At 50.5% G+C, this 21,328-nt stretch overlaps 1 protein-coding gene across 1 annotated transcript; it reads right to left on the bottom strand.

Moving 5' to 3' along the window:
- Positions 1-2,035: 2,035 nt before the first annotated feature.
- Positions 2,036-14,564, bottom strand: WNT8B (Wnt family member 8B). Its single transcript, XM_075504994.1, has 6 exons — positions 14,506-14,564; positions 8,116-8,149; positions 6,669-6,807; positions 5,188-5,313; positions 3,028-3,170; positions 2,036-2,600 (listed from the first exon to the last, which is right to left on the bottom strand). The coding sequence occupies exons 1-6, from the start codon at positions 14,562-14,564 to the stop codon at positions 2,043-2,045; spliced, it is 1,059 nt and encodes a 352-aa protein (XP_075361109.1). The 3' UTR covers positions 2,036-2,042.
- Between the last annotated feature and the right edge of the window lie 6,764 nt (positions 14,565-21,328).

Raw genomic sequence — 21,328 nt, 5'->3', positions numbered from 1 at the left:
CTGCCCAAGGATGCATCCCTGCCGCAGGGAGATGGAGGAACTGCTGGTGGAGATGCAAGGGAGACCGAGGGCAGGGTCACTGTATTAATAAGAACCTTTGTGCAAACAGCTGGTGGTTTGTGTGTGAAGTGGAAGTGTTTCAGCTTTCCCTCAAAATGGGCCAAGATTGTTTCTTGCACTTTTTGAAGGGCTAGATTCTTGCTTGACACGAATGCTCTTGCTCTGGTGAGACCCCAAGCTTGTTGTAGGTCCAAATTCCCACCCCCAATGAAGTAGTCCTGGGATCGAGGGGGTATTTGATAACCAAGAGACACACACAGACTGCTGAGTCTCTATCAATCATCTCTGAAATGGGCAGCTGGGCCCCTGTCTGCCCCTCTCCCATCCCCTTTCCCCCTGGCAGCTGCATTGCGGTTGGATGCAACCTAAAGCAAGCTCAAGGAGAGAGCGGGCCCGTTCCCCTCCTGGTGGGGGCCGAGGTGGTGCTGCATGGAGGGAACTGGTCAGCTCTTCCTATGCTCAACAGATGGGTAAGCCCCTGGGTTTTAGTCTCCAGAACTATAACTACATACATCCACACGTGCAATTGGATGAAAAAAAACCACCCAGCTACTTAGACACAACAGCATTTTGCAAGCACTTGGCTACTGATTTATTGCATTGGCTATTGGTTTACAAATATTGGCTACAAGACAGGTCTAATGGCCAGTAACTTAGCTCTGCTGGCTTCTCATCTGTCTAAAGGACACTTCAAACAGCAAAGTAGACGATAACCTCACAGCCCGAGGGAGATCACTGTGATGGTGCAGTGAGATTCCCCAGGTCCTGCAGCTGACAGCTTCTTCCCTCCCTCCCCCAACCATGGCAAGGGAACAGAGATGCATCAACCAAATCTTCCTGCTGCTTGCTTAGCCTATAGAATATATACAATAAGCGGTAGAGGAAAAACTGTTATGTATACATCACAGTAACTGTGCAATAAATTAAACTTCAAAGTGCTTCACTTTCCTATTTACAACACCATTAAATAGCAACTGACATTATTTTCTCAGGCTAGGAGGAAGTATTTAGTTAGTTAGCTGACAGGGTAAGAGTGCTCGGCAAGTACACCAGGAGGTGGGGAATGGGCTTCAGCTGGCAGCTCCTCTCCGGGAGAGATTTGGGAGGGAAGAGGGACTGGAGCAGTGTGAGGGCATCTTTATGGCACCAATCAAGGGCTTTGGCAGGGATGCTGGGGTGAAAAGAGAGACCAGATCTGGAGTCTTAGAAGATACAGAGAAAGCGTGTAAAAAGCAAGTGATGGGACTCCTCTTTTGGACAGCTGTTTAATGGGCAGGTCAAGCAGCATCTTCAGTCTTGCTGCTGCCATCTCAAATGCAAAGTAAAGCACTGGGGAGCTTAGCAAAGCTGTCGAAGGATGGGAAGTGATGCTGTGGGCCTCCTGGAGGCTGGCTTGCTGCAGGAAGGAGTTGCACACCTTTTCTATTCCCTCATAGCGTAGGGCTTAATAAAAGGCAACAACAATTTTATTTTAGTGCCTCTATTTTTTTAGGGTACTAGAAGCCTTTTCTGTTTTAGGGATTACCTCACTGAGTTGCCGAACTCTGGTGGTGCCATCTCGGCTTCTTTGTGCTTTCCTAAGTGTTGATCTCACTTTCTCAAAAGCCCAGAGCAGGTGCTTGTTTGGGGAACGGAGAAGCTCAAAAGAGCAGGGCCCACCTCGACCACCTGTGTTTTCAGCAATAAAACCATAGTCACTGGATAGAGTGACTCTGGGTCGAAGGCGCCAAATCTCACCTCGTTTTGTCAACACTTGAGGGTCTTCCCAGAAGTCATCACCCACTGCACTGATGGGAAATGCCCCGTATGGCCAAGGCCCAGGGGCTCATGAGCACTCTTTTGCCTTGACCAAGCCCCATTGAGGCGGTATTGGGAATGAGGCAAAACTAAGCCAAAGGGAAATGGTGCCGGGGGGCTGCTGGGGAGATGGGGAGGGCAGGAGAGGAGAGGGGCAGACAGGACCACGGAGGAGCAGAGGCAAGTTAGAGCTTTCTCTTGAGCTTGCGGCCGGCGCCGCCACCCCCGCTCCGCTCCCGCTTCTCCTTGCGGACGCAGAAGTACTTGGTGACCCTTTTGCGGCACTGCTCGCACCGCACGGCGCAGCACCAGTGGAACTTGCAGTTGCAGCTGGACACCATCTCGGCCCGCCTCTCCTCCACCGCCAGCCCGCAGTCCCCGCACAGCCGCCGGCAGCTCCGCTTCTCCCACTTGCTGAGCGCCTTGCCCCTCTTCAGGCACTCCCTGCCCTCCGTGCCCAGCAGGCCCAGCGTCTTGTTCTCCAGGCAGTAGTCAGGAGAGTCTTCTAAATGGACCAGCTCCTTCTTGGAGATGGAGCTGAAGGTCTCGGCGATGGCACCCCGGCTGGCAGCGCTGTTCCCTGCCCCCTGCAGCAAGTCCACCTTCAGGGCTTTGTGGTACCTCTCCTTGAGGTAAGTGCCCACCTCCCGAAACTCGGGCAGCTGCAGCCAGCAGGTCTGGGTGGTGCAGCTCCCCGACACGCCGTGGCATTTGCAAGTCCGTTTCATGGTTCCTTTCACGGCCTACAGGGTGAGCAGAGAGAGGGGATTCAGGAAAAAGCCCAGAGGGGTCATTTCTGTGCTGCAGTGCATGGAGAAACATGGCTCCAGGCCTGTGGAGGGATTTGCCATTGACCCTCCTGGCGCAGCAGTCCTGCCCAGGGGTTGTTGGCTTAAAGCTCACAGATTTGCTTCTCCACGGTACTCCCCTACTTGAACGGGCAGAAAGAGGACAGCAGGAAGCCATTAACAGTGTAAACACGGAAGGTTTGCTACCTTAGAACAAATACCACCCATCGCGTCAGTACTGCTGCCATCCCCTTCTCATCAGCAAGGTAGTTGTTTCTTCTGGACACGTGCTTTTGGCCACAGCAAGCTGTGACTCTCCACAGTGAATGGCCAGAGCCAATCTGGTATGTGCTGTCAGGTCTGGAGGGAGAGAGGGCCTCACCTTTCTACCCGCCTCGTTGTTATGCAGGTTCATAGCAGCTCTGGCATCTTGTCCCGTCTCCAGGGCATCCACAAACTGCTTGGAAATGGCTTCCCCAAAGCCCACGTTATCGCTGCAGCCTCCCCACAGCCAGCCTTGTCCCCCTAGGAAAGGAGATAAGATGTGTGCTGTCAGGGAACCAGCCCCTCGCCTGCCTGGCTTGTGGCTCTGGGGACAAGAAAGGGTCTCAGAAGTGATGGGAGGGAACAGAGGCTGTGGGGCAAATCCAGCCTGTCACCTCACGATACTCCCCGATTCCCTCCCCTTGGGCTCATGCCATTTCTGCTGAGGCCTGCATAGTAAGTGGCTCACGCAGGCAGCCAAGGAGTATGTCCTGTGCGACAAACCCAGGGATTTCCAGGCTTTTTATAGAGCAGGATTCAGAAGCTGTTAATTATCATGCATTAGCAGCCATATAGATAAGGCTTTGGGTCTTTAATCACCTTCCCTCAAACCCCCACTTGAACTGGTCCAGTCTGACTCACAGGGACAGCATCTTGCTAACGTAGGTTAGAGAAGTGGTGGAGGCATATTGGTCAGAGGGAAGAGATTCCCCTCCACCAGGAAACAACTGTATTGAGGAGGCCCTCTTTTTGGTACACCCAGAATCCTGGGATGATGTCTGGCATCTCAGAAGGGTCTGATTTTCCAATGATCATAAAGAACCAAAGGAGTCAGCACAGAACTGGGAAACAGCATAGCAAGATGTGGAAGGTACTTTTCCTAACTGCATGGGAGCTCAATAACTTGGCTTGGCTGGCTGGAAACATGTCATGCAGTTTGCTTCTTTTCCTCCTAGAGAAAAATGCCAAATTCTTTATGAGGATTTGAAATCTGGAATATTCTGACCCTAACGTGCCTTGGTGGTACATCTTGGGAGTTGTGGTTTAATGGCCTTGTGCCTCTGCTGAAAGGCCTGGCCCTTGCCTGGACTTCCCCAGAGCATCACGGTTCCCTCTCCCAAGGAAAGGCAGGGGTGAGAGAATGGAAACCTTTCACCAACTTGGGTTCAGTGCAACGGCATTTAGAATTGAATCACACTGTTTTGGACAAGTCCAAAAGTTTCCTTTGCCTTCCAAGGTTTTAAGTTCACAATGGAAAATTTTCATGAAAAACAGATATGTTTTGGGGAAAAGAAGTGTAGCATGACTAACTCAGTTTTCCAGAGAAGATAAAATTTATCTTGAAGATATTGTCTTGAAGATATTTGTCTTTTCCAGAGAAGATAAAAAAAGTCTTGCTCCGCTAGAGATGGGCTATCCCACACCTCGGACACCTAAGAAGCAGCGGCTGTTTTAAAAACCATTAGCCAATAAAGCAAATTACTAAATACTGGACACTCTAGAGGAGTTTGTCATAAACTGACATGTACCAACTGCCCAGTGCGGCTGGGCGGGGAATGGCTTTTAAAACATTTTGATAATTTGAAATTTGACCTCTTTCCATTCAAAACAAAAGACTGAAATGTCAATGTTTTCTGTGAAAGCTGCGCAGAGAGCTGGAACGGTGCAGCCTGGGGTTCCCCACCCAGGGGTGCTTAGCAGCTGCGGGCCTGGGTACCGCTGCGACAAGAGCGGGGTGAAGGCTGCCACAGCAGTTCTCCTGGTTGTGCTCTCGTGTGCCTGCCACACCGACAAATGCTGGAGGGGTCTATGAGTGCCACCCTGCTTTTCCTCCGGCTAATTCTGCTCTGGGGCCACCTTGGCCCTGCAGACCCTGGGAGCCCCGAGGTCCCTGACCAGCGCTGCTCTAACCAGACCTGCCACTTAGATGCACGGCATCAGATCCTCTCCTCTGCCTGCATGATACAGTCATTCCCTCCAGCAGCTTAAACAGAGTTGTTCTTGATTTGAACCAGGGAAACTGCAACCCCCATCTACTTTCCTGCTCATTTAGAAAGTAATGGAAAACATCAAGGGCTTGGTCTCAGCTGGTGTAAATTGGAGGTACCTTCCACAGAGCTACTTTGGCTTGAGCCAGGCAAAGCTCTGCTCTGGGCATTATTTCCAGGTGTGGGGACCAGGAGGAGGAGTTGTTTCTGCAGGCCTCAGCAAGGAGAGGAGAAGAGCTGTCTCCTGCTGCCTGGGACACGAGAGAGGATGGCGGCTTGTCTCTCCTTACCCAGCTGTCCGTTGCGGGAGTCGTCACAGCCACAGTTGTCAAAATCCCCCAGGCTGCAGTTCCGGGTCAGCGTGTACATGACACCCGCAGAGCTGATGGCATGGACAAAAGCGGTTTCTCGGTTTGCTGTCAAGTGGGAATACAAGGAGAGCAGATGTGCTAAAGATTTCATGGCAAGACCAGTGTTAGAAACGACTCCTGCCATGCAGGAGAATGCGTAGGAAGAGATTTGCAATGGGCAGGGCTTTGTGGGGTGGAGACGAGGCCCTACATGTCAGATTAGCTTAGTTTTGGCTTGAACTGCACAAAGACAGTAGCTCATGAATTCAATCCAGACTGACTCGTGCCATTTCCAAGTGTGTGGATGAGTTTAGCACTTGGCTGTCCTTGTGGGAGCTCAGCAGTGGGGATACAGCACAGACAGCCAAATGTCCCCCACATCTCATTAATACACCCCAGAGGGGAAGGGGCCCTCTCCAAGGATCAAAGAGCTCCTTCCCCACAGCCCCCTTGAGCCTTACCTTCTGCTGGACACTGTCCAGGGCTCAGAGCAGTGACCATACCTACCCAGCAGGATCGGTGTGGTGATCATCAGCTGACTTCACTGAGCCTTTGGCTGTCATTTAATACCAGCAAGGTCTGGATCTGAGCAGATAACCTGACGGGAGCGGTTCAGAGACTTGCTCCCAGTCCCAGAGTGTTACTTTGTCCTGCAGTTGCCTCCTCAAGACCCCACTTTGAAACCTCTGTCCACCTCTGCCTGGGGCCCTGGTCCCTCTGCTGCTGCCAGTCCCACCAGAGGCCTGAGGCTCCCCTCCATACCCAGGTCCTGCCTGTACAGGGCAGGTATGAGGTCAGCCCAGCATCATACATGGGTCTAGAGGACCAGGTACGCACCAAAATATTTCCTGGCACCGCACCGAAATATTTCCTGGCACCTCCAAACGGTTAAGGAATAGGATACAGTGACAATGACCACAGCCCCATGCCCTGCAGTGGCACAGGTTGCCACTGCATCCTGAACATCCAGATGCTGGATTTCTGCCCAAGGTGACTCTGACTCTGAACCCATCACCCTGTGCTGGTTCTCAGCCTCCCTGGGACACCCTGGCAAGAGACACCACCTAGGCATGGCATGTCCAGCAGCCCATGCCGCAGGTCATGGTGGTGCATCCTTGTGGAGAGCCAGTTGTCTGAGGGTTGGTGGGACACTCCTGTCCTGCGCAAGGTGGGTCTCGGTGGGTCCAGAGGCGATGCTGGCATTGCGAGGCTGCCTTGTCTTGAAGCTAGATCCCAGCACGTGTCTGGGAGCTGATGGGTGAAGGGGCCTCCTGGAAAGATCCCTCTGGGGCATTCCTGGGAGAGGCACATCCCAGGTGGGGATGGGGAAGAAAAGGAGGGACTTGGGAAGAGAGGAGGGGCCCATGGGCTCTAACCTGTAGCGAGTGGGTCCCGGTAGTGGTATCCAATGTTTTCCTTACCGCTGCGCAGCCCGCCGTGGCTGGAGAGCTGCAGTGCCCTCTCGGGGCAGTTCCAGCGGTCCCAGGCGAACTGGAACTTGCACTCCTCGATGCCGCTCTGCGCGCCGGCCGCCACGCTGCTGGAGTAGATGAGATAGGCCTAGGAGCAGAGCAGCGGGTCAGGAAGGGGGACAGTGTGTGCCCCACTTCAGCCCCCCCAGCATTAACGTGCAAAAGTGAGTCAGGATGCGTTGGCCAGCATGCAGGGACAGCCCCGTGGGCGACAGGCTGGGAATGCCCCCAGGCTACTCCCAGGGTCCAGGAGAGTCACTCGGCAGCTCTAGTTTCCATCGCAGGCAGTGCAAAGCTGGTGTAGCCCCAGCCACTTCCCACGCAGCAGGGGGGCTGACGCAGGTGTAGCTTTCCTGCCCTGCACTGCATATCGTGGGTCCTGCTGCTTTGGGGTCTAGATGGATGGGGAAGCACAGCGCAAAACACCAGGAAGAACATGGCCCCAGGCTCTGCAGGAGGCTGGCGTTCAACTGAAAATAACTTGCATACCATCTTACAGAGACAAGGCGTACAGAGCTGAGGCGGTCTCTCAGGCTTAGCTCCCCTGGGGAGTGGAGCTCACCACCGCCAGCAGCAAATGCATTTTCTGCTGTGCTGGGTCAGAGCCTGAGCCTCCCAAGGGGAGAAGGCTGAGCTGTTGGCTGTTAGCCACATTAGGAGATGTGTCAGCCAGCCCCTGCGACGGGGAAACGCTTATCTCTTCAGTGTGAGAGGAGACAGAGCCTTCTCCTCAGAGTCCAGGGAGCTCCAGGACAGCAGGTGCCTCAGCCTGCCTCCTCCTTCACCGCAGCCCCAGGGGGACAGCCAGTGCTTTGGGGCAAGGTCACTCCACCATAGCATTGAGAGCTGTAGAAAGAGCTAGATGGGCTTGGAGATGTTCCTGGGGAATAGCCAGAACAAAAATCGGGTGAATTTTACAACTGGTCCTGGCTAGGAAAAAAAGTCTCTGAAAGAGGGGTGCAAGGAGGTGGGGGGTCAAAAATACTGAACAACTGGTCCCGGCAATTCCAGTTGTGCTCCGCAAGGAAGTATGTTTTGCAGAGCCTACAGAAAGAACCTTTCCAGCTCGATGAATGTGGGTCCTGATGCTAACCTGATCATCAGGTAGCAATATATGTCAGGTGATGGCCTCAGCTGGTGCCAATAGACAAATCTCCAAAATCTGGCCCCAACCAGCTTAAAGGGACCCCAGGCCAACTTTGTTTGGGGCTGGCCACAGTTCAAGGAGCTTGCAGCTCATAGTAGGTCATTCCTGGCCCTCCTGTGCCTTGTTGCTGGAAACCTGGGGGTGAGGGGAGCACTGGCCAAGGCTGGATTGAGAGGAGTGGGCAGGAGGAGCCCCTCCCTCCCTGGGTTTGGTGGAATCAGGGACAGAGATCAAAGGGATTTCTCTTACCTTGGGGCCCGTCATCAGGAAATTATTCACTGACCTGGAAGACAGAGACAGTGTCAGCAGGGAGGGGGTGATGGCGGAGGGGCCTGGGGAATGCCTGGCATCCCAGGGCTCTCCTCTCGCCCCCCACAGCCTGCCTGTCTCCTGGATGCAGGCACCTTTGGTCTCTCCCTGTCTCCCCTCGCTGCTCCCTGCGAGCCAGGACAGTGCCTTCTCCTCCCCCCCTCCCTGCTCCCCCAACCAGGCTCTACTGGGCTTCAACCCCCTCACCGCTCCCTCCTTTTGCTTTCCTCTGCACAGCTGCCCTTCATACCAATCCCCCCAGTTTTTTAGTGCTTTCCTGTTCCCCCAGCCTTGTTTTTTACCTTACCAAACTGCTGCTTGGCTTAACTCAGGGTAGCATTGCCCCTAGCCCCAGGAGCTGGACCATGTGCCAGCACCGCTCTCCCTGTGGGACCATGCCGAGGGAGGGAGGAGGAGGTCATACTGCTGCTCCTTCCCAGTGTGTGTCCTGGCAGCGTCCCCCCACATCACGGTCTCTTGTTTTCCTGCAGTGACAGCTCTTGCTGCCCACACTCTCCTCTTGGTAACATTACGGTGATGGCTGAGCAAAACCACACTTGTCCTCCCCATCCTGCTGGGCACTGCGCAGGGGGGGAGTGGGGGTATGGGGAGAGGGGGATGGTCCTAGCCAAAATTATACTTTCTGGTGTTCCCACTGAAGGTGTGAAGGGATCATCTCCAAGGGCCACAAGGCAGCGTGACTGGTCTCCATCACTCTCCCCACGGGCTTGCAGAGCAGAACCGATGCTGGCCAGTCTGAGCATCTTTCTCCAGCAAGAAAGACTGTTTCAGTGCAAATGGTCAGTAAGCATTAGGACTCCATGTGGTGCAGTGATCGCCATTAGGAATCTGGAGGATGGCTGGGTGAATCCAGCTGAGCTGTGTCATGGCAGAAGGGACTCGGGCTTTAAAAAGGCTCAAGAGCCAACCCCAAATACCCCTAGCCAGAAATGAAGCAAGAAAAGGGAGGTTTCTCCTACAGCACCTCATTCCAGTCTCTCCAGGTTTGCAAAATAACCCTCATCGCTATTTCTGGTGAGTCTCTGGAGCATCTCCCCTGCTGGCACGCCGGCACTCCAGAGAGACGGGTGAGTGCTATTACCCCCAGGGGCGGACACTGAGGCCAGAGAGGTGGCACGAGTGCATTGAGACCTTGCAGTGAGTGATTGGGAAAAAGCTAGAGCATGCACCGAGAGAAACTGGGCTTTTCAGCTTCTTCTCGAGATGATGTTCTGCTTCAAATGCTGGATGTCTCCCAGTGGAGGATGCCCTCTCCTTTTCAGCTAGCCCTCGCAGAGCCCTACCCACACTCTGTCCCTTCAGCAGAGCGGCATGCTCCACTCTGCAGTTGGGCTACCTGGCATGCAGTGATGCTTGCTGCTTTTCTAGCTCCTATCCATTCCCTGAAAATCCCATAGCTGGGCAGACCATGGCTGGATGTGGGGGAGAAAGGTGCGGGTTAGGGTATGGTTTTTCCTCCGTGTGTGTTTTCAAGCGATGCTGTCTGGAGCCACAGGTATCCCTGGTAAGGGAGAGAAAGGCACTGTCTTGTGCTACAAATCCAGCACGGAGAGTGCGGGGGCATCCCAGGGTGAGCTCGAGCGCAGGCAGGAGCAGGCACTGCCATCTCAAGCCAGGGGACAAAGTGTAGCCATGCTGCGGCCCTGCCATGGACACGGGGGCAGACAGGGTGGCAGGACTGATGCCCAGAATCAGACACATGAGAGATTTAGAGAGGATGTTTCCCTGCCCTGGAAAACCGCTCCTGCGGTCAGCGAGCCCATTTCACCTCTGCTAGAATTGCCCTCACGGAGATTCTCTCCGAGGTACACCACAAAAAGGAGGTCTTGTTATTTTAGCTTGGTCAAAATTGCAAGAAACCTGATCTTTGCTATTACTCACAGTTTAGAAAGAGTTGAGAGAACTAGTTTGCAAAGTTTCTCTTGGGCAAGTCTAACTTTTTTTTTTTTTGGTGGAAATGTATCCATATTGATGAAGCTTGCTTTGGGAAAGGTTCCTCTGGGTCAAAACGGGAGGGAGAGGGCTGTGCCAGGGCACTGCGAGAGCAGGAGATCCCTTCCCTTTGTTCCAGGCCTGGGATTCAGACCCGACTGCGCTCCAGGCCCCGTGAGTACTTTAGCACGAAGTCGATGGCTGTTTTGCAGAGGAATTTTCCTTTGGGAGCTGCTTCTGCATTGTACAGCTAATTAAATATTTCCTGGGACTTGGAGAGACGGCATCTGTAGCCGGGTGATTAGAGCTTCGGGTGACCTGAATCACACAGGGCCATGAACCTGGGGCTATTCACACTCTGTAAGCTCCGTGGGTCCCCATCCTAACGCAACTGGGTAGCAGCATGAACAAGTCATTTTTCCATCTGGTTTCCCTCCTGTCCTTTGCCTTGACCTTAAGCGCTTTGCTATGGGGACCACACTCAGGATGGTGTCAGTGTGAATCTGAGCCCCTGGTAGCAGCTGTGAGAAAACTCTGGTAAAATGCCCCTGTGTAGGCAAGATCCAGAGAATTGCAAGTCTTGCTTTTGTGGCCCAAACAAGAGATACGTCCCATCTGCATTGCTTCTCACCTGGGTAGGAAAAGCCAAATTCACAGTGTGCAAGAAGGATTTGCTTCAAACCCTTGCTGAGCAGTTGCGAGGGTGGCTTTAGGAGGAGGACAGTAATCCACAAGTTCAGGGTTTACAGCAGACCAGCCTGTTAGCAGGTGTCAATTGACATAACTGCATTGAAGCAGAGGATCTGTTCCTCCTGGGATAAACCTCAAGGTTCACAAAAAGGCCAAGTTCAGGATATGCCAATTCACCATCTGCAGCTGAGCAAATGGTACAGTAGCAATTTCCCAGCAGGATATTCTAAACATTTTTATTAAGTCAGAGAGACAGAAGGCATTTTCCCTGAGCTCTCTGACCAACAGGCAGGCACGCTGCTGGGCTGGTTTGTAGGACTTAGACAAGTAAAGGTTTCATTCAGACTGGTACACTTGACCCCCCACATTTAACTCTTGCAGCTGCAAGTGGATTCAGGAGAAGGGGAGATGGGACAGTTTGAATATCAGGGTGCTGTGTGCTGCAGCACGGGCTGTCGTATGGCTGGAGGGTAGCTGGAATTTTTATTTATGCTGAGAGAGAAGGAAAGAGAATAATGGAGACAAACTCTGTGCGCTTTGTCTTTGCCCATATGATCTAGCTAAGAAAAAATGCATCTCTATTCTGGATATAGGCTCCAGCAAGGACAGGGAGTAATTCAGCCACTGGTTCCATGGAAATAGTGACAATGCCACTAGAGCCATCTCTGTGCTGCAAATAGGAATCATTGTGAAAATGAATCTCTCTTCATTTTTGTCTCTGTAGTGTGATTTTCATTCATTTATTTATTTTTACTAATTTTCCATACCACTGTAAAGGAAAGCAGAATGCAAGCTAACTAGCTAGCTGCTTTCACAATGGGTGTACACCAGCCCAATTCCCATGACTTCAGTGTCACCACACTGATTTAAAACTTTTTGAAATCACACACGTGAAAGGAAACACTTGAAATGATTTCTCTTCTCCAACAAAGCTTACAGGGTTTCTAGCTGTCTAAACCCCTTTCCCTCCACCCTCAAACTCCAGGACAGCATTACACGGACTGAAGCGGAGCAGAGATGGACCTCAGCAGGCAGAGAGAGGAGCCCCACCGAGTCCGTCAGCCCCCTCCCCAGCCCGTGCAGGGCCCTGGGCAGGGCACGCTGCTTCCCTCACTGCAACTCCACGCATCCAGGTAAAAAGCAAATCTAGGGCAAGTGATTTTCATTGCATCCGGCATTAGGAAATCATCTCAAAGCTAATGAATATCTATAGCAGGAGTTCTCTATCACAGTTTTATTGAACCCGAAAGCAAATAACTCTGCCAAACAGCTGTCCCATTATATTTTACACATATCAAATACTAATAAGCCTCTGATAATTTCCACTCAGTTACAACTTTAACCAATAACAGCACCCCATGCCTCAGTTTAATATGCCCCAAGAGCCTCATCAAATTTCCCATTAAAGTATTCGTTTGATACTTTATCACCCACTCACGCTACTGTGCTGCTGGTTCAGCTCTTTAGAAAATTATAAAGCTGTATTTAGATCTTTACTGTCATTATTGTAAATACAGAAAATGGATACAATTTCACTTTGGATCTGAGTTTCATTCTCAAGTAGAAACTCCCCCAAGTTTTTAGAAAAACAGTGACACTGGAAACTAAAGGCAATTCCACAGCTGAAGTGTAAAAAAAAATTTAGAAACAAGCTGCTGCATTAGAGATTGTTACATTATTCCCACAGGACAGGAGACCGGGAGGCAACTCATTAACATTTGGAGCTTCAAATTTGTTTTTCTTCATTTCTCTCTATTTTGTTATATTTGTTTGGTTTTTAGTTCCTAAATGCAACCCTGACATTTTGCTCATCTAGAAACATGCTGACCCTTCAACCTAGCTGATACGGCAGAATCTAATCCACACTCAGAGAAGGGAAGTGGCCACATATATATTAAAAAAAAAAATATTGTTGATCTATATTGCCCCCTGCTCCCAATTCTCAAGATTAAATCACAGGAAAAAAGCATCTTGTTGCATTTTAAGCTGTTGGATCAGATAAAGAAGACCAGCAAAAATTGCAAGCAGGATTACTGCATGATTCCCACAAACCTTGCTTTTTTTCTTCTCAAGAGTTAAGGGACAGGGTCTGTAATGATTGTTTCAAATAAAGTTTGCAATTTTCCTTTCTCTCAGGAAATCACGACCTATGATCAACACGCAGAGAGAAGCAGGGCTATCTTGATCTATAAACTTTTCTTTTAGCTAAAAACTTCTGAAAGGCAGACAGGGAATTTAGACATCCAACTTCCATTGAAAATGCCTAGGATTTCTGTATTTAACTCTACTTTGTGCTCTGAAATTTCTCCCCTTTGAACTGTTTAAAGAACAACATTTCTTTAAAATGTTGATTTTTTTTTTTAAATCTTTTAATGTATTCTAAACCTGTTTGTATTGAGGAAAGCAAGAGACATACACAGGAAGAACAGAAAAATAAAAATAAAATCAGCGTGACTTCTTGCCTAGCCTCTCTGCATAACATACATATTCCCTTGTTCCAGAAGGGAGATTTATCTTGAGTTTGCTACTGTATAATATTTAGACATATACAAATTGTTGCACATTCTTTTAATGAAGGGAATAGAAAAATCTCTGAAAGAACATAAATTTCGCTCTCAGCCTAACAGGAATGAGTTCCCGTTTATTCTTGAGTTTCTCTTTCTGTAATTTTGCTTTCTCCGTCCATGGTAATAACCCTAGACACCTGATGTGGGGGAGGCAGGGGATTTTAGTAATAGAACAGGAAAAGACATTCCTTGCTGTTAGAGATAAGTCTGTAACCCACTGAGCAGATTCCCCAGGGCATCACAGAAATGGAGAATAAAGTTTGGGTACTCAGTAAAAATCACATAGGAAAAAATACCTACAGACCCAGGTCATTTGAGTCTATCTCCATTTGAGCATGGGATAGATATGCTACGCAAGGAATGATACGAGATTTGATGCAACTGTAATCTCCTTCTGCTCACACACATAAAACATTTCTGGAAATAAATGTAAAACCACCCTTAGGACAGAGCAAGAGGCCCACAGGAGATGACCGCAGGTTTGTGCATGGGGGGACTGGTCCGACGGGACCCAGGTGCTTGGGAACCAAGCCGTAGCAATCTCCATACCGAAAGCTTCTCCCCAGGAAATCCTAATACATGAATTTCAGACATGTGTAATCCTGACCCTGTGCCTGCCAAGGAGTCCGGGTCTCAGGCTGCTCATCCGGAGTGATGCTCCTGTGGATCTAACTCACCCCTGCTGGCTCTGAGCTCTTAATCAGGGACTGTGCTCTTCGGGGAGCGCGGGAGAAGCCCCACTTGATTTGATTAAGACAGGAGACAAGCAGACTGTGAGCCTTTGGAAAAACAGAAGTCCCTGGCTCTGCCATTGGGTTATCTTCCCAGTTGGAAGTGAGGGGCTAGATCTTCTGCTCTCCTCTATTTTACCCCAGCTCAGGATTTGGCCCATCGAGTTACTGCTGGGAGGTGAGGGGGAAGAAGGGGACTTTCTCTGCTCAGATCTAACCTTTCTGCCAGTGAGTGTGTTGGGACTTAGTTAAATATCTGGTCCCATTAAAGACCAGAACTGAGCTAAGTGGAAAAGAGGGAACGTTTAGGAAGGTGAAGAGGAATTTCCTTAGGGTGTCCGGGAAGAGCACCTGCCTGTGACACAGACTGAGGTGCTCTTGATACTCACCAGGCACAGCAGGATTGGAAGAAGGGAGTGAGGAAGAAGATGCCCAGATAAGGGTCCATGTGAAATATAAAATCCAAATAAAGAGGGAGAAAGGAGATCCTAAAAAAACCTTGGGTACCACCACCACCAGAGAAAAGGAAAAAAAAAGAAAAAAGAAACACCACAAAATTAGGGAAGGGATGGAGTTATTTTCCACCCGGCACTCCTGGTGTGATGAAGAGGCGTATGCCCCCTGAATCCCAACTTCTGCGAAGGGTAACCAATCCCAAAGTAAGAGCTAAAGGGGGTTGGTGAAATGGAGCCGCAGAACTTCCTAAGAAGAGATTATCTACTTAATTAAAGATTTTTTTTTCCCTAAGTCCTTCAGCCAATCAGGACTCAAGTGCCAGAGAGAGACTGAACTGATGAAAAGAACACCCCAGGTTCCTCGAAGACAAATGCACCACGAAAGGGATAAGAGGGAGGGAAAAGGGGAAAACAAAAAAAAAAGAAAGAAAAAGAGAGAGAGAGAGAGAGGGATAAAGAAAGAGACAGCAAATCCCTTAAAGTAATCACTAGATTCAATCTCCACCAGCACGGCCCTGCCTCTCCATCCCCCGCAAAGGCAACTGGAAGGGCTGCTTTTGGTGTGCCCTCACCTCCTCCTGCCTTGGAGACATCGCTGGGGCCGGGGTGTGCTGGGTGCTCCGGAATGGGGGGCTTGGGTTCGGGCTGCCCGCGCCCGCTGCTTGGAGGCCATGCGGCGTGCTTCAGGGAGAAGGCTGGGAAACAGATATGTGAGCATCGTCTCTGCCTCAGGCTCCCCCGGGAGCTTATGGGGAATCAGGGCCAGTTCCTGCCTCCATCTGCTCCTCCTTCATCACAGTGACCTGCTCTTTCTTCCCACCTCCTCTTTGCAACATGCCACCCTCACCCCCGGAGAAAGGCCTCTGACTAAACCTTCCTTTTCCCCCTTAATTTTTTGCTTTTGGGGTTTCCTATGAAGTCTTCGGGGGGGTCTCTGGTTTGGGAGGGTCAGTGTTCTCTCAGTGAGGGCTTATCCCAGGCCAAGAGCTGCTGGAGCCACTTAGAAGTGCATCCAGCCCGTGCCTCATGGCCACGTGGGACATCCCAGTTACTGTCACACTGCCCACCACAGCCACTCTGACCGGCCCTAGGTCAACAGGACCAGCTGCGCTTCCCTGTCCCAGAGCCATAGGAGCACCTTCTCCGCACCGCACAGCTGGTTTTCGTGCTGTGGACATAATCAGCTAAAACATGGGCTGAGACCAGTCAAACTCATTTCACCCAGGGTGCAGCTGCTGGGCAGAAGGGTTGGACCAGGGCAAGATTTGAAGGGGAGCAAGACCCCGCGGCTGGGCCATCAGGCAGGGCTGGCTGGAGGCTGAGCTTCGCTGAGGGCCACCTCAAGCGGATGAAACGTCCCTCCTGGGTCACACAGCCTCGAGGAGGAAAACCTGCCCGGCAGAGATTTGCTCTCAGCCGGACTTTGGCCATGCCAAGACCGGCTCTGCCCAGGCCAGGACGCTCCGGTCGGGCGTGTGCGGGCACAGGGCACTGCTGGCAAAATGCCACCTTTGCCCTGAGCGCTGCCCACCCAGCCACGGGGCTCCTGGCCCTGAGGGGTGGCCGGGCTGTTTGCAAGCACCCAGGTGAGGAGGAAATGCAGCCGCCAGCAATTGATCCCAGGGCCAGCTGTGCCTCCCAGCTGCATCCTATTAGAGCAAGGCTGACGGTATTTGCACTAATTAAAGCCCCATCTCCTGGAGCCATGAGCATTTTAAAAACCAAGGTGTTACATACAATGAGAAAAGCTTGAAAATTTATCTAGTAGAAGATAAAACCCCAGAAACTGGAAGGTGGGGGAGATAAGCCCATTATTATTATTATTATTATTATTATTATTATTATTATTATTATTATTATCATTGTTATTTATTCTATTGAAATGGAATTTCAATGCTGTGGTGTTTAGCACAGTTTAATGGTTTTGGTGGTCTAATTCAAGTACTGGGGGTGGCTGTGCTCTCCCTGCCAGAAGAGGCTGTCCCGGACGCGGTGTAGGGAGCAGCTGCAGAGGCAGAAGCTGCCCCAGGGGAGCTGAGGGGCTGCCGAGAGGCTGCCTGCCCTCCAGGGGCTCAGCCCCGCCGGGGCAGCGCTGGTGGGGTGCCGGGGATGCTGCCACCCTGCACTTGGCAGGAAGAACAAGAATTTCCAGTCGTTTCTTGTAAGTCTCCAAATGCCTGTTTCAGAACTCTTGAACTGGAGTCTTCTCATTCCTTGGGTCCAGCAGCAACAACAACATTTTGAAACCATGCAACCCTTCAGACATGTCTTGACCAACTGGAAAGGAAGGACACCATTGGGTTCACTGGGGTGAGCTATTTTTGTTTACTCCAAGACAAATTAAGTAAAGGGATTGCAAAAACGAGGAAAAAAAATAATTGTAGGTGGATCCAAAATAAAGAGAAGGAATTAATTTTTTTATTAGCAGTTACAAGAGGCAGCCAGGCCTTCCTCTAAGCTCACAGAAGCACCAGCAGCACCAGGGCACTTCAGAGCCAGCAGCCTCCCTAGTCAACTTCTAATTTCAATTAAATGCAATAGTCGCTTTCCTGGAAACAAGCATGTTTTTCAAGCCAAAGAGGCTGGAGGCGAAGCCTGAAACAAAACTGTCCCAAACATGTTTCAAAGCACTTAATTATAGCTGTCAAAGGCTGTTTAATAGACTCTAGGAGGTACTCTCTAAAGAAATGGGATGCAAAATTGTTTTGTAATGTTCCTCAAATTTTGTTATTGTTACTCACAAAAGCCTGTAAATTTTCTAAAATGGGCCCAGAGAGCATTAAAATACATTTTATGGCCAGGACTGGTATATTATCCCATCTGACCCATTGGCCAATACAGATCTCTACTGACCTTTGCATTGAGTGCTGTAATGTGTGTTTGACTATTTGCTCATCTCCCAGAACAGCAGACAGGGTTTGAGGACAACAGGAGATAGAGAACCTACCACCATCTGTGGTAATTTGTTCCAGTTTGTTAAAAAAACAAACCAAAACATTAATAAAAGACGTGTAGGTTTAATTTCCAGAGTACAGAGAAGATCTGAACTGTCCTTAAAGAGCTTGTACAAGTAATCACAGAAAGAGTAAAAAATAAAGCCTCTAATGCTCTTGCTGCCTTCCACCCTGGTACCAATGCAACTGATGGGTATGAAAATGGTTGGACTCAATGATCTTAAAGGTCTTTTCCAACCTATATGATTCTGTGATTCTGTGAAAAATGAGGTTAAGAACAGGGGTAAAAATTCCAAGTCTGGCTCACAGATATCTCAAAAATTTATTGGTGTCAATGCAAAGTGCCCAAAGGACAGATTTTTTAAAACAAAATGGCCATTAAAAAGGTCAAGAAGGAATTTGAAGTCTCTTATTTTAAAAGATATGCAAAAAGTATGAGATCAAAATAAACAGAAATTAATCTTGTCTAGGGAGCGCACAGAATTCAGCCCTGAAAGAGCTGAAAAAGTCTCAGGAAGGTCCATCTTCCCAGTGCAGTAAGCAGATTTCAACTGACTTGACTGCAGCTTTGCCTTTTGCACCAGCTACATATGGCTTCAAGAGTGCCTAATGCCTGTCAAAACACCCCCCAGCACCCCAAGAAAGTCTAAGTGTTGCTTGCAATCCTGTACTGAACTTGCCCTGTGCTATTCTGCTCCTACAGTCAAGTGGTTCCAGAAACAAAGCCAGACAAAGGCTGGGGAAATTTAATAGCTTTTATTAGATAGACTGATACGCAACGGAAGAAGCAAACATGTTTTTTGAGCATTTTGGCTCTGAAAAGGCAGGAAAGGTGCTGGTGTGCCCAGAAGCCTGTCTGTTTATTTTTTTTTTAGCTATATCAATCTGAGATCGTGCCATTAAAGATGGTATTGACACACCAGGACACGCAAACACCTGCGTGACCTCTTCGCTATAAGCTTGGCTTTGTAACCTCTGTGTTCCCTAATGCTGCTCTCTGCACGGGTGCCGCACGCCGAGCAGCCTCCCATACGGTCTGCTTGTGCTTTACCAGTACTGAATGTATCCTCACATTTGCAGGTTCTCCTTACAGTTCATGCAGGGACAGCTCAGGAGATCCTTGCCTACTGCAGTGAACTGTGTGACTGGACACATCCATCACACATCTCATAGGAAGTGACTTCTGCCAAACTGTGGGGAAAGGCAGGAAGGTCAAATGTTTAGGCTGTTCTTCAGTTGCTGGAGAAAAGCTTAAGGTGTGCACAAGAAACCAAGAAAATTATTTCCCATCAGAAGGGACAGAAATGTTGCAGTGGCTGTAGAGGGTCGGTTCAAGGCATGGACACCTACAAAGCGTTTTCCACCTGCAGCTCTCAAAGTGCCTCAGCGAAACAGCTCCCCCACTTTTCCCATTTTACAGGATGCAAAACTGAGGCCTGGAGCCGGGCAGCGGTTTGGGGATAGATCCAGCCTCTTGTGCCCTAGGCTGGCCCCAGCTTCCATCTGACTAGTCTGATGTTCAAGGCATCCGGTTTCAAGAGAAAGGCAAAGGTCTCCAGGGAAACATCCTCTTTAGCCATGATACATAGAAGTTGGCTGTGCCCTGGTGCAAGTGAGCTTAGAGCACTTCAAAAGCTCCGCTTCATCCTTAGCCTGGGCTATGGTGATTCCTTTATCACATATCCTCAGTTACAGTGCTAGAAGATATTCCCTCTGAATGGTCTTGACTTGCCATGGCAGTGACTTGCACAGGTTCACGCTGTGTTGGCCAAAAGAGTATTTCTTTTGAAAGTCCAGAAAGCAAGTACGGGTCCAGGGCACCTTTTTCCAGCACCCACTGACCAGGCAGCTGAGAGCTGTGAGAGGGAAGGGGACAGAAGTGCTGAGAGGTGGGGTATCTGGGGATGAAAATCAAAGGAAAGTGAGGAGGTGGTGTGCCATTAAAGGAAAAGCAGGATCAGCTTGGAGAAAAAGGACTGTGAGGGTGGGAGGGAAATTATGTATAGCACTCCAGGAAGGTCTAATTACGATGAGCAGGACTGAGCGAGACAAAGCACATTCCTGGCTGGCTGGCAGAAGGTGAGATAACCCTGGAGGTGAGAGGGACCATACTGAGCTCCCAGGTCTAGCAACACACCCTGGCCGCTTGCCAGCCACACCTCGCTCCTGTCCCCGTGCACCTCGAAGGAAAGCCAGAGTCCCGGGTGGAGCGGCAGCTACAGCGCTCGCCAGCATGGCCCTTGGCGACCAGGAGCCCAGGCCACATGCCACTGCCCATCCTGGACATAGCCACCGTCCTTCACAGAGCCTTGCTCGGGCCACCACAGACAAGCGCAGGGTCACAGGGAGTAAATGTCACAGGCATCAGTGCAGGCGGCTCTGCAAAAGGAGCCTCTCTTCAGCACCCACGAGGGCTCTGCCTCTCAAGGGGGAAACGCGCTTGGCCCCCGCACATGAAGATTTGGGGCATGGCAAAAAAAAAAAAAAAAAAGAAAAAAGGCAGAGATATCCTTCTGTACTGACCAGAAGTATTAGCAGTTGGAGGGGGAAAGGGCTATGGGTTTGAGAGGTGTGTGAAGCTCAGTGGACCAGATGATGAGGCGGGTAAAGCAGGAAGATGGCTCAGCCAAGGAAATAATTGCTAGCTTGGGTCTTTGGCAGACCTGAGGAACCCAAGAAAAATCTGCGTGGGAGCTGCTTAAATGGGTCCACTGTTGCACGAGAGACATAGATTCTGTTTCCCTTTCAGGCTCCCTGTGCTCCTCTCAATATTATTATTATCAGGAATATTTGGAAACAAAACCACATTTCAAGCTGAACAAAATCAAGCCCTTTTATTAAGAAAACTGCCCAGTGACATGCTTTGATCTTTTTTAGCTGTAACCGTCCGCGAGCTCTGCAGCAGCTGGAAATAGCTCCAGCTGAGTTACAGCTGGATACCCTTCACCCAAGCGATTTCGCTCGGCTCTAGTGCAGAGAGGCTGATTGGTTTGGAGTCCCTTTTCTAACGCAGACAGGAGGGGGTTTAGCTGAGGGTTTTACGCAATCCCGTGATCTTTCTCATCTCTAATTTGCTATGCGGTCTAATGACCGTGCAGCGGCATAGATAGCTCTGAATTACCCTGTAATTCCTCCCTCCGGTGAGCCAGCTCGCTGTTCCGCAGCCGGCAGATGGTGCTCCCGGCTCGGCCTGCAGCGGGGCTGGGGCTCAGCGCTGCTGCTGAAGAGCATCCTTGGATCACAGGCGTGCAGGGAAACGCTCCTGTGCCGGGCATTGCCGTGTCCAGCACAGACAACAGGCTCTGCAGGGGATCCGGGCTTAAAACCCCTCCTCTCCTCCTCCCTCCTTCTCCAGACCAAGCACCCTGAGGCCTCAGCATGGGCTAAGACCAGAGATGATCATGAATGGTTCAGCGTTCACAGCAGCGGTGCAGAGCCGCTGGTGGCTGTGCCCGTGGGTGGAGGGCCAGCAGCACCCTGACACGAGCTCTCTGCCACAGCATACCGTGGTGCAGCCGCCCCTCGCGTGCTGCATACGTGAGCTCTCTGCCGCGGAGAGCTCGTACATGAGCTCTCTGCCACAGCATACCGTGGTGCAGCCGCCCCTCGCGTGCTGCAGCACGCTTCCCCGTGGGCCGGCCGCCGGGGCAGGCAATGAGTCTTCTACCGACACCTGGCCTTAGATCGGGAAGGATCCGGTGCTCATCAACCCTCAGCACGGAGATGGATGTAAAGCCATCAGTGGTATGCACAGATCTGGATCTATGCTTTTTCACTAAGTGCCCCCTAACAGGTCCTAGGAC

Source organism: Mycteria americana, chromosome 6, assembly GCF_035582795.1.
Source record: "Mycteria americana isolate JAX WOST 10 ecotype Jacksonville Zoo and Gardens chromosome 6, USCA_MyAme_1.0, whole genome shotgun sequence".
NCBI lineage: Eukaryota > Metazoa > Chordata > Aves > Ciconiiformes > Ciconiidae > Mycteria > Mycteria americana.
Note: the sequence above shows the minus strand (reverse complement) of the source record. Positions and strands in the feature narration are given on the sequence as shown.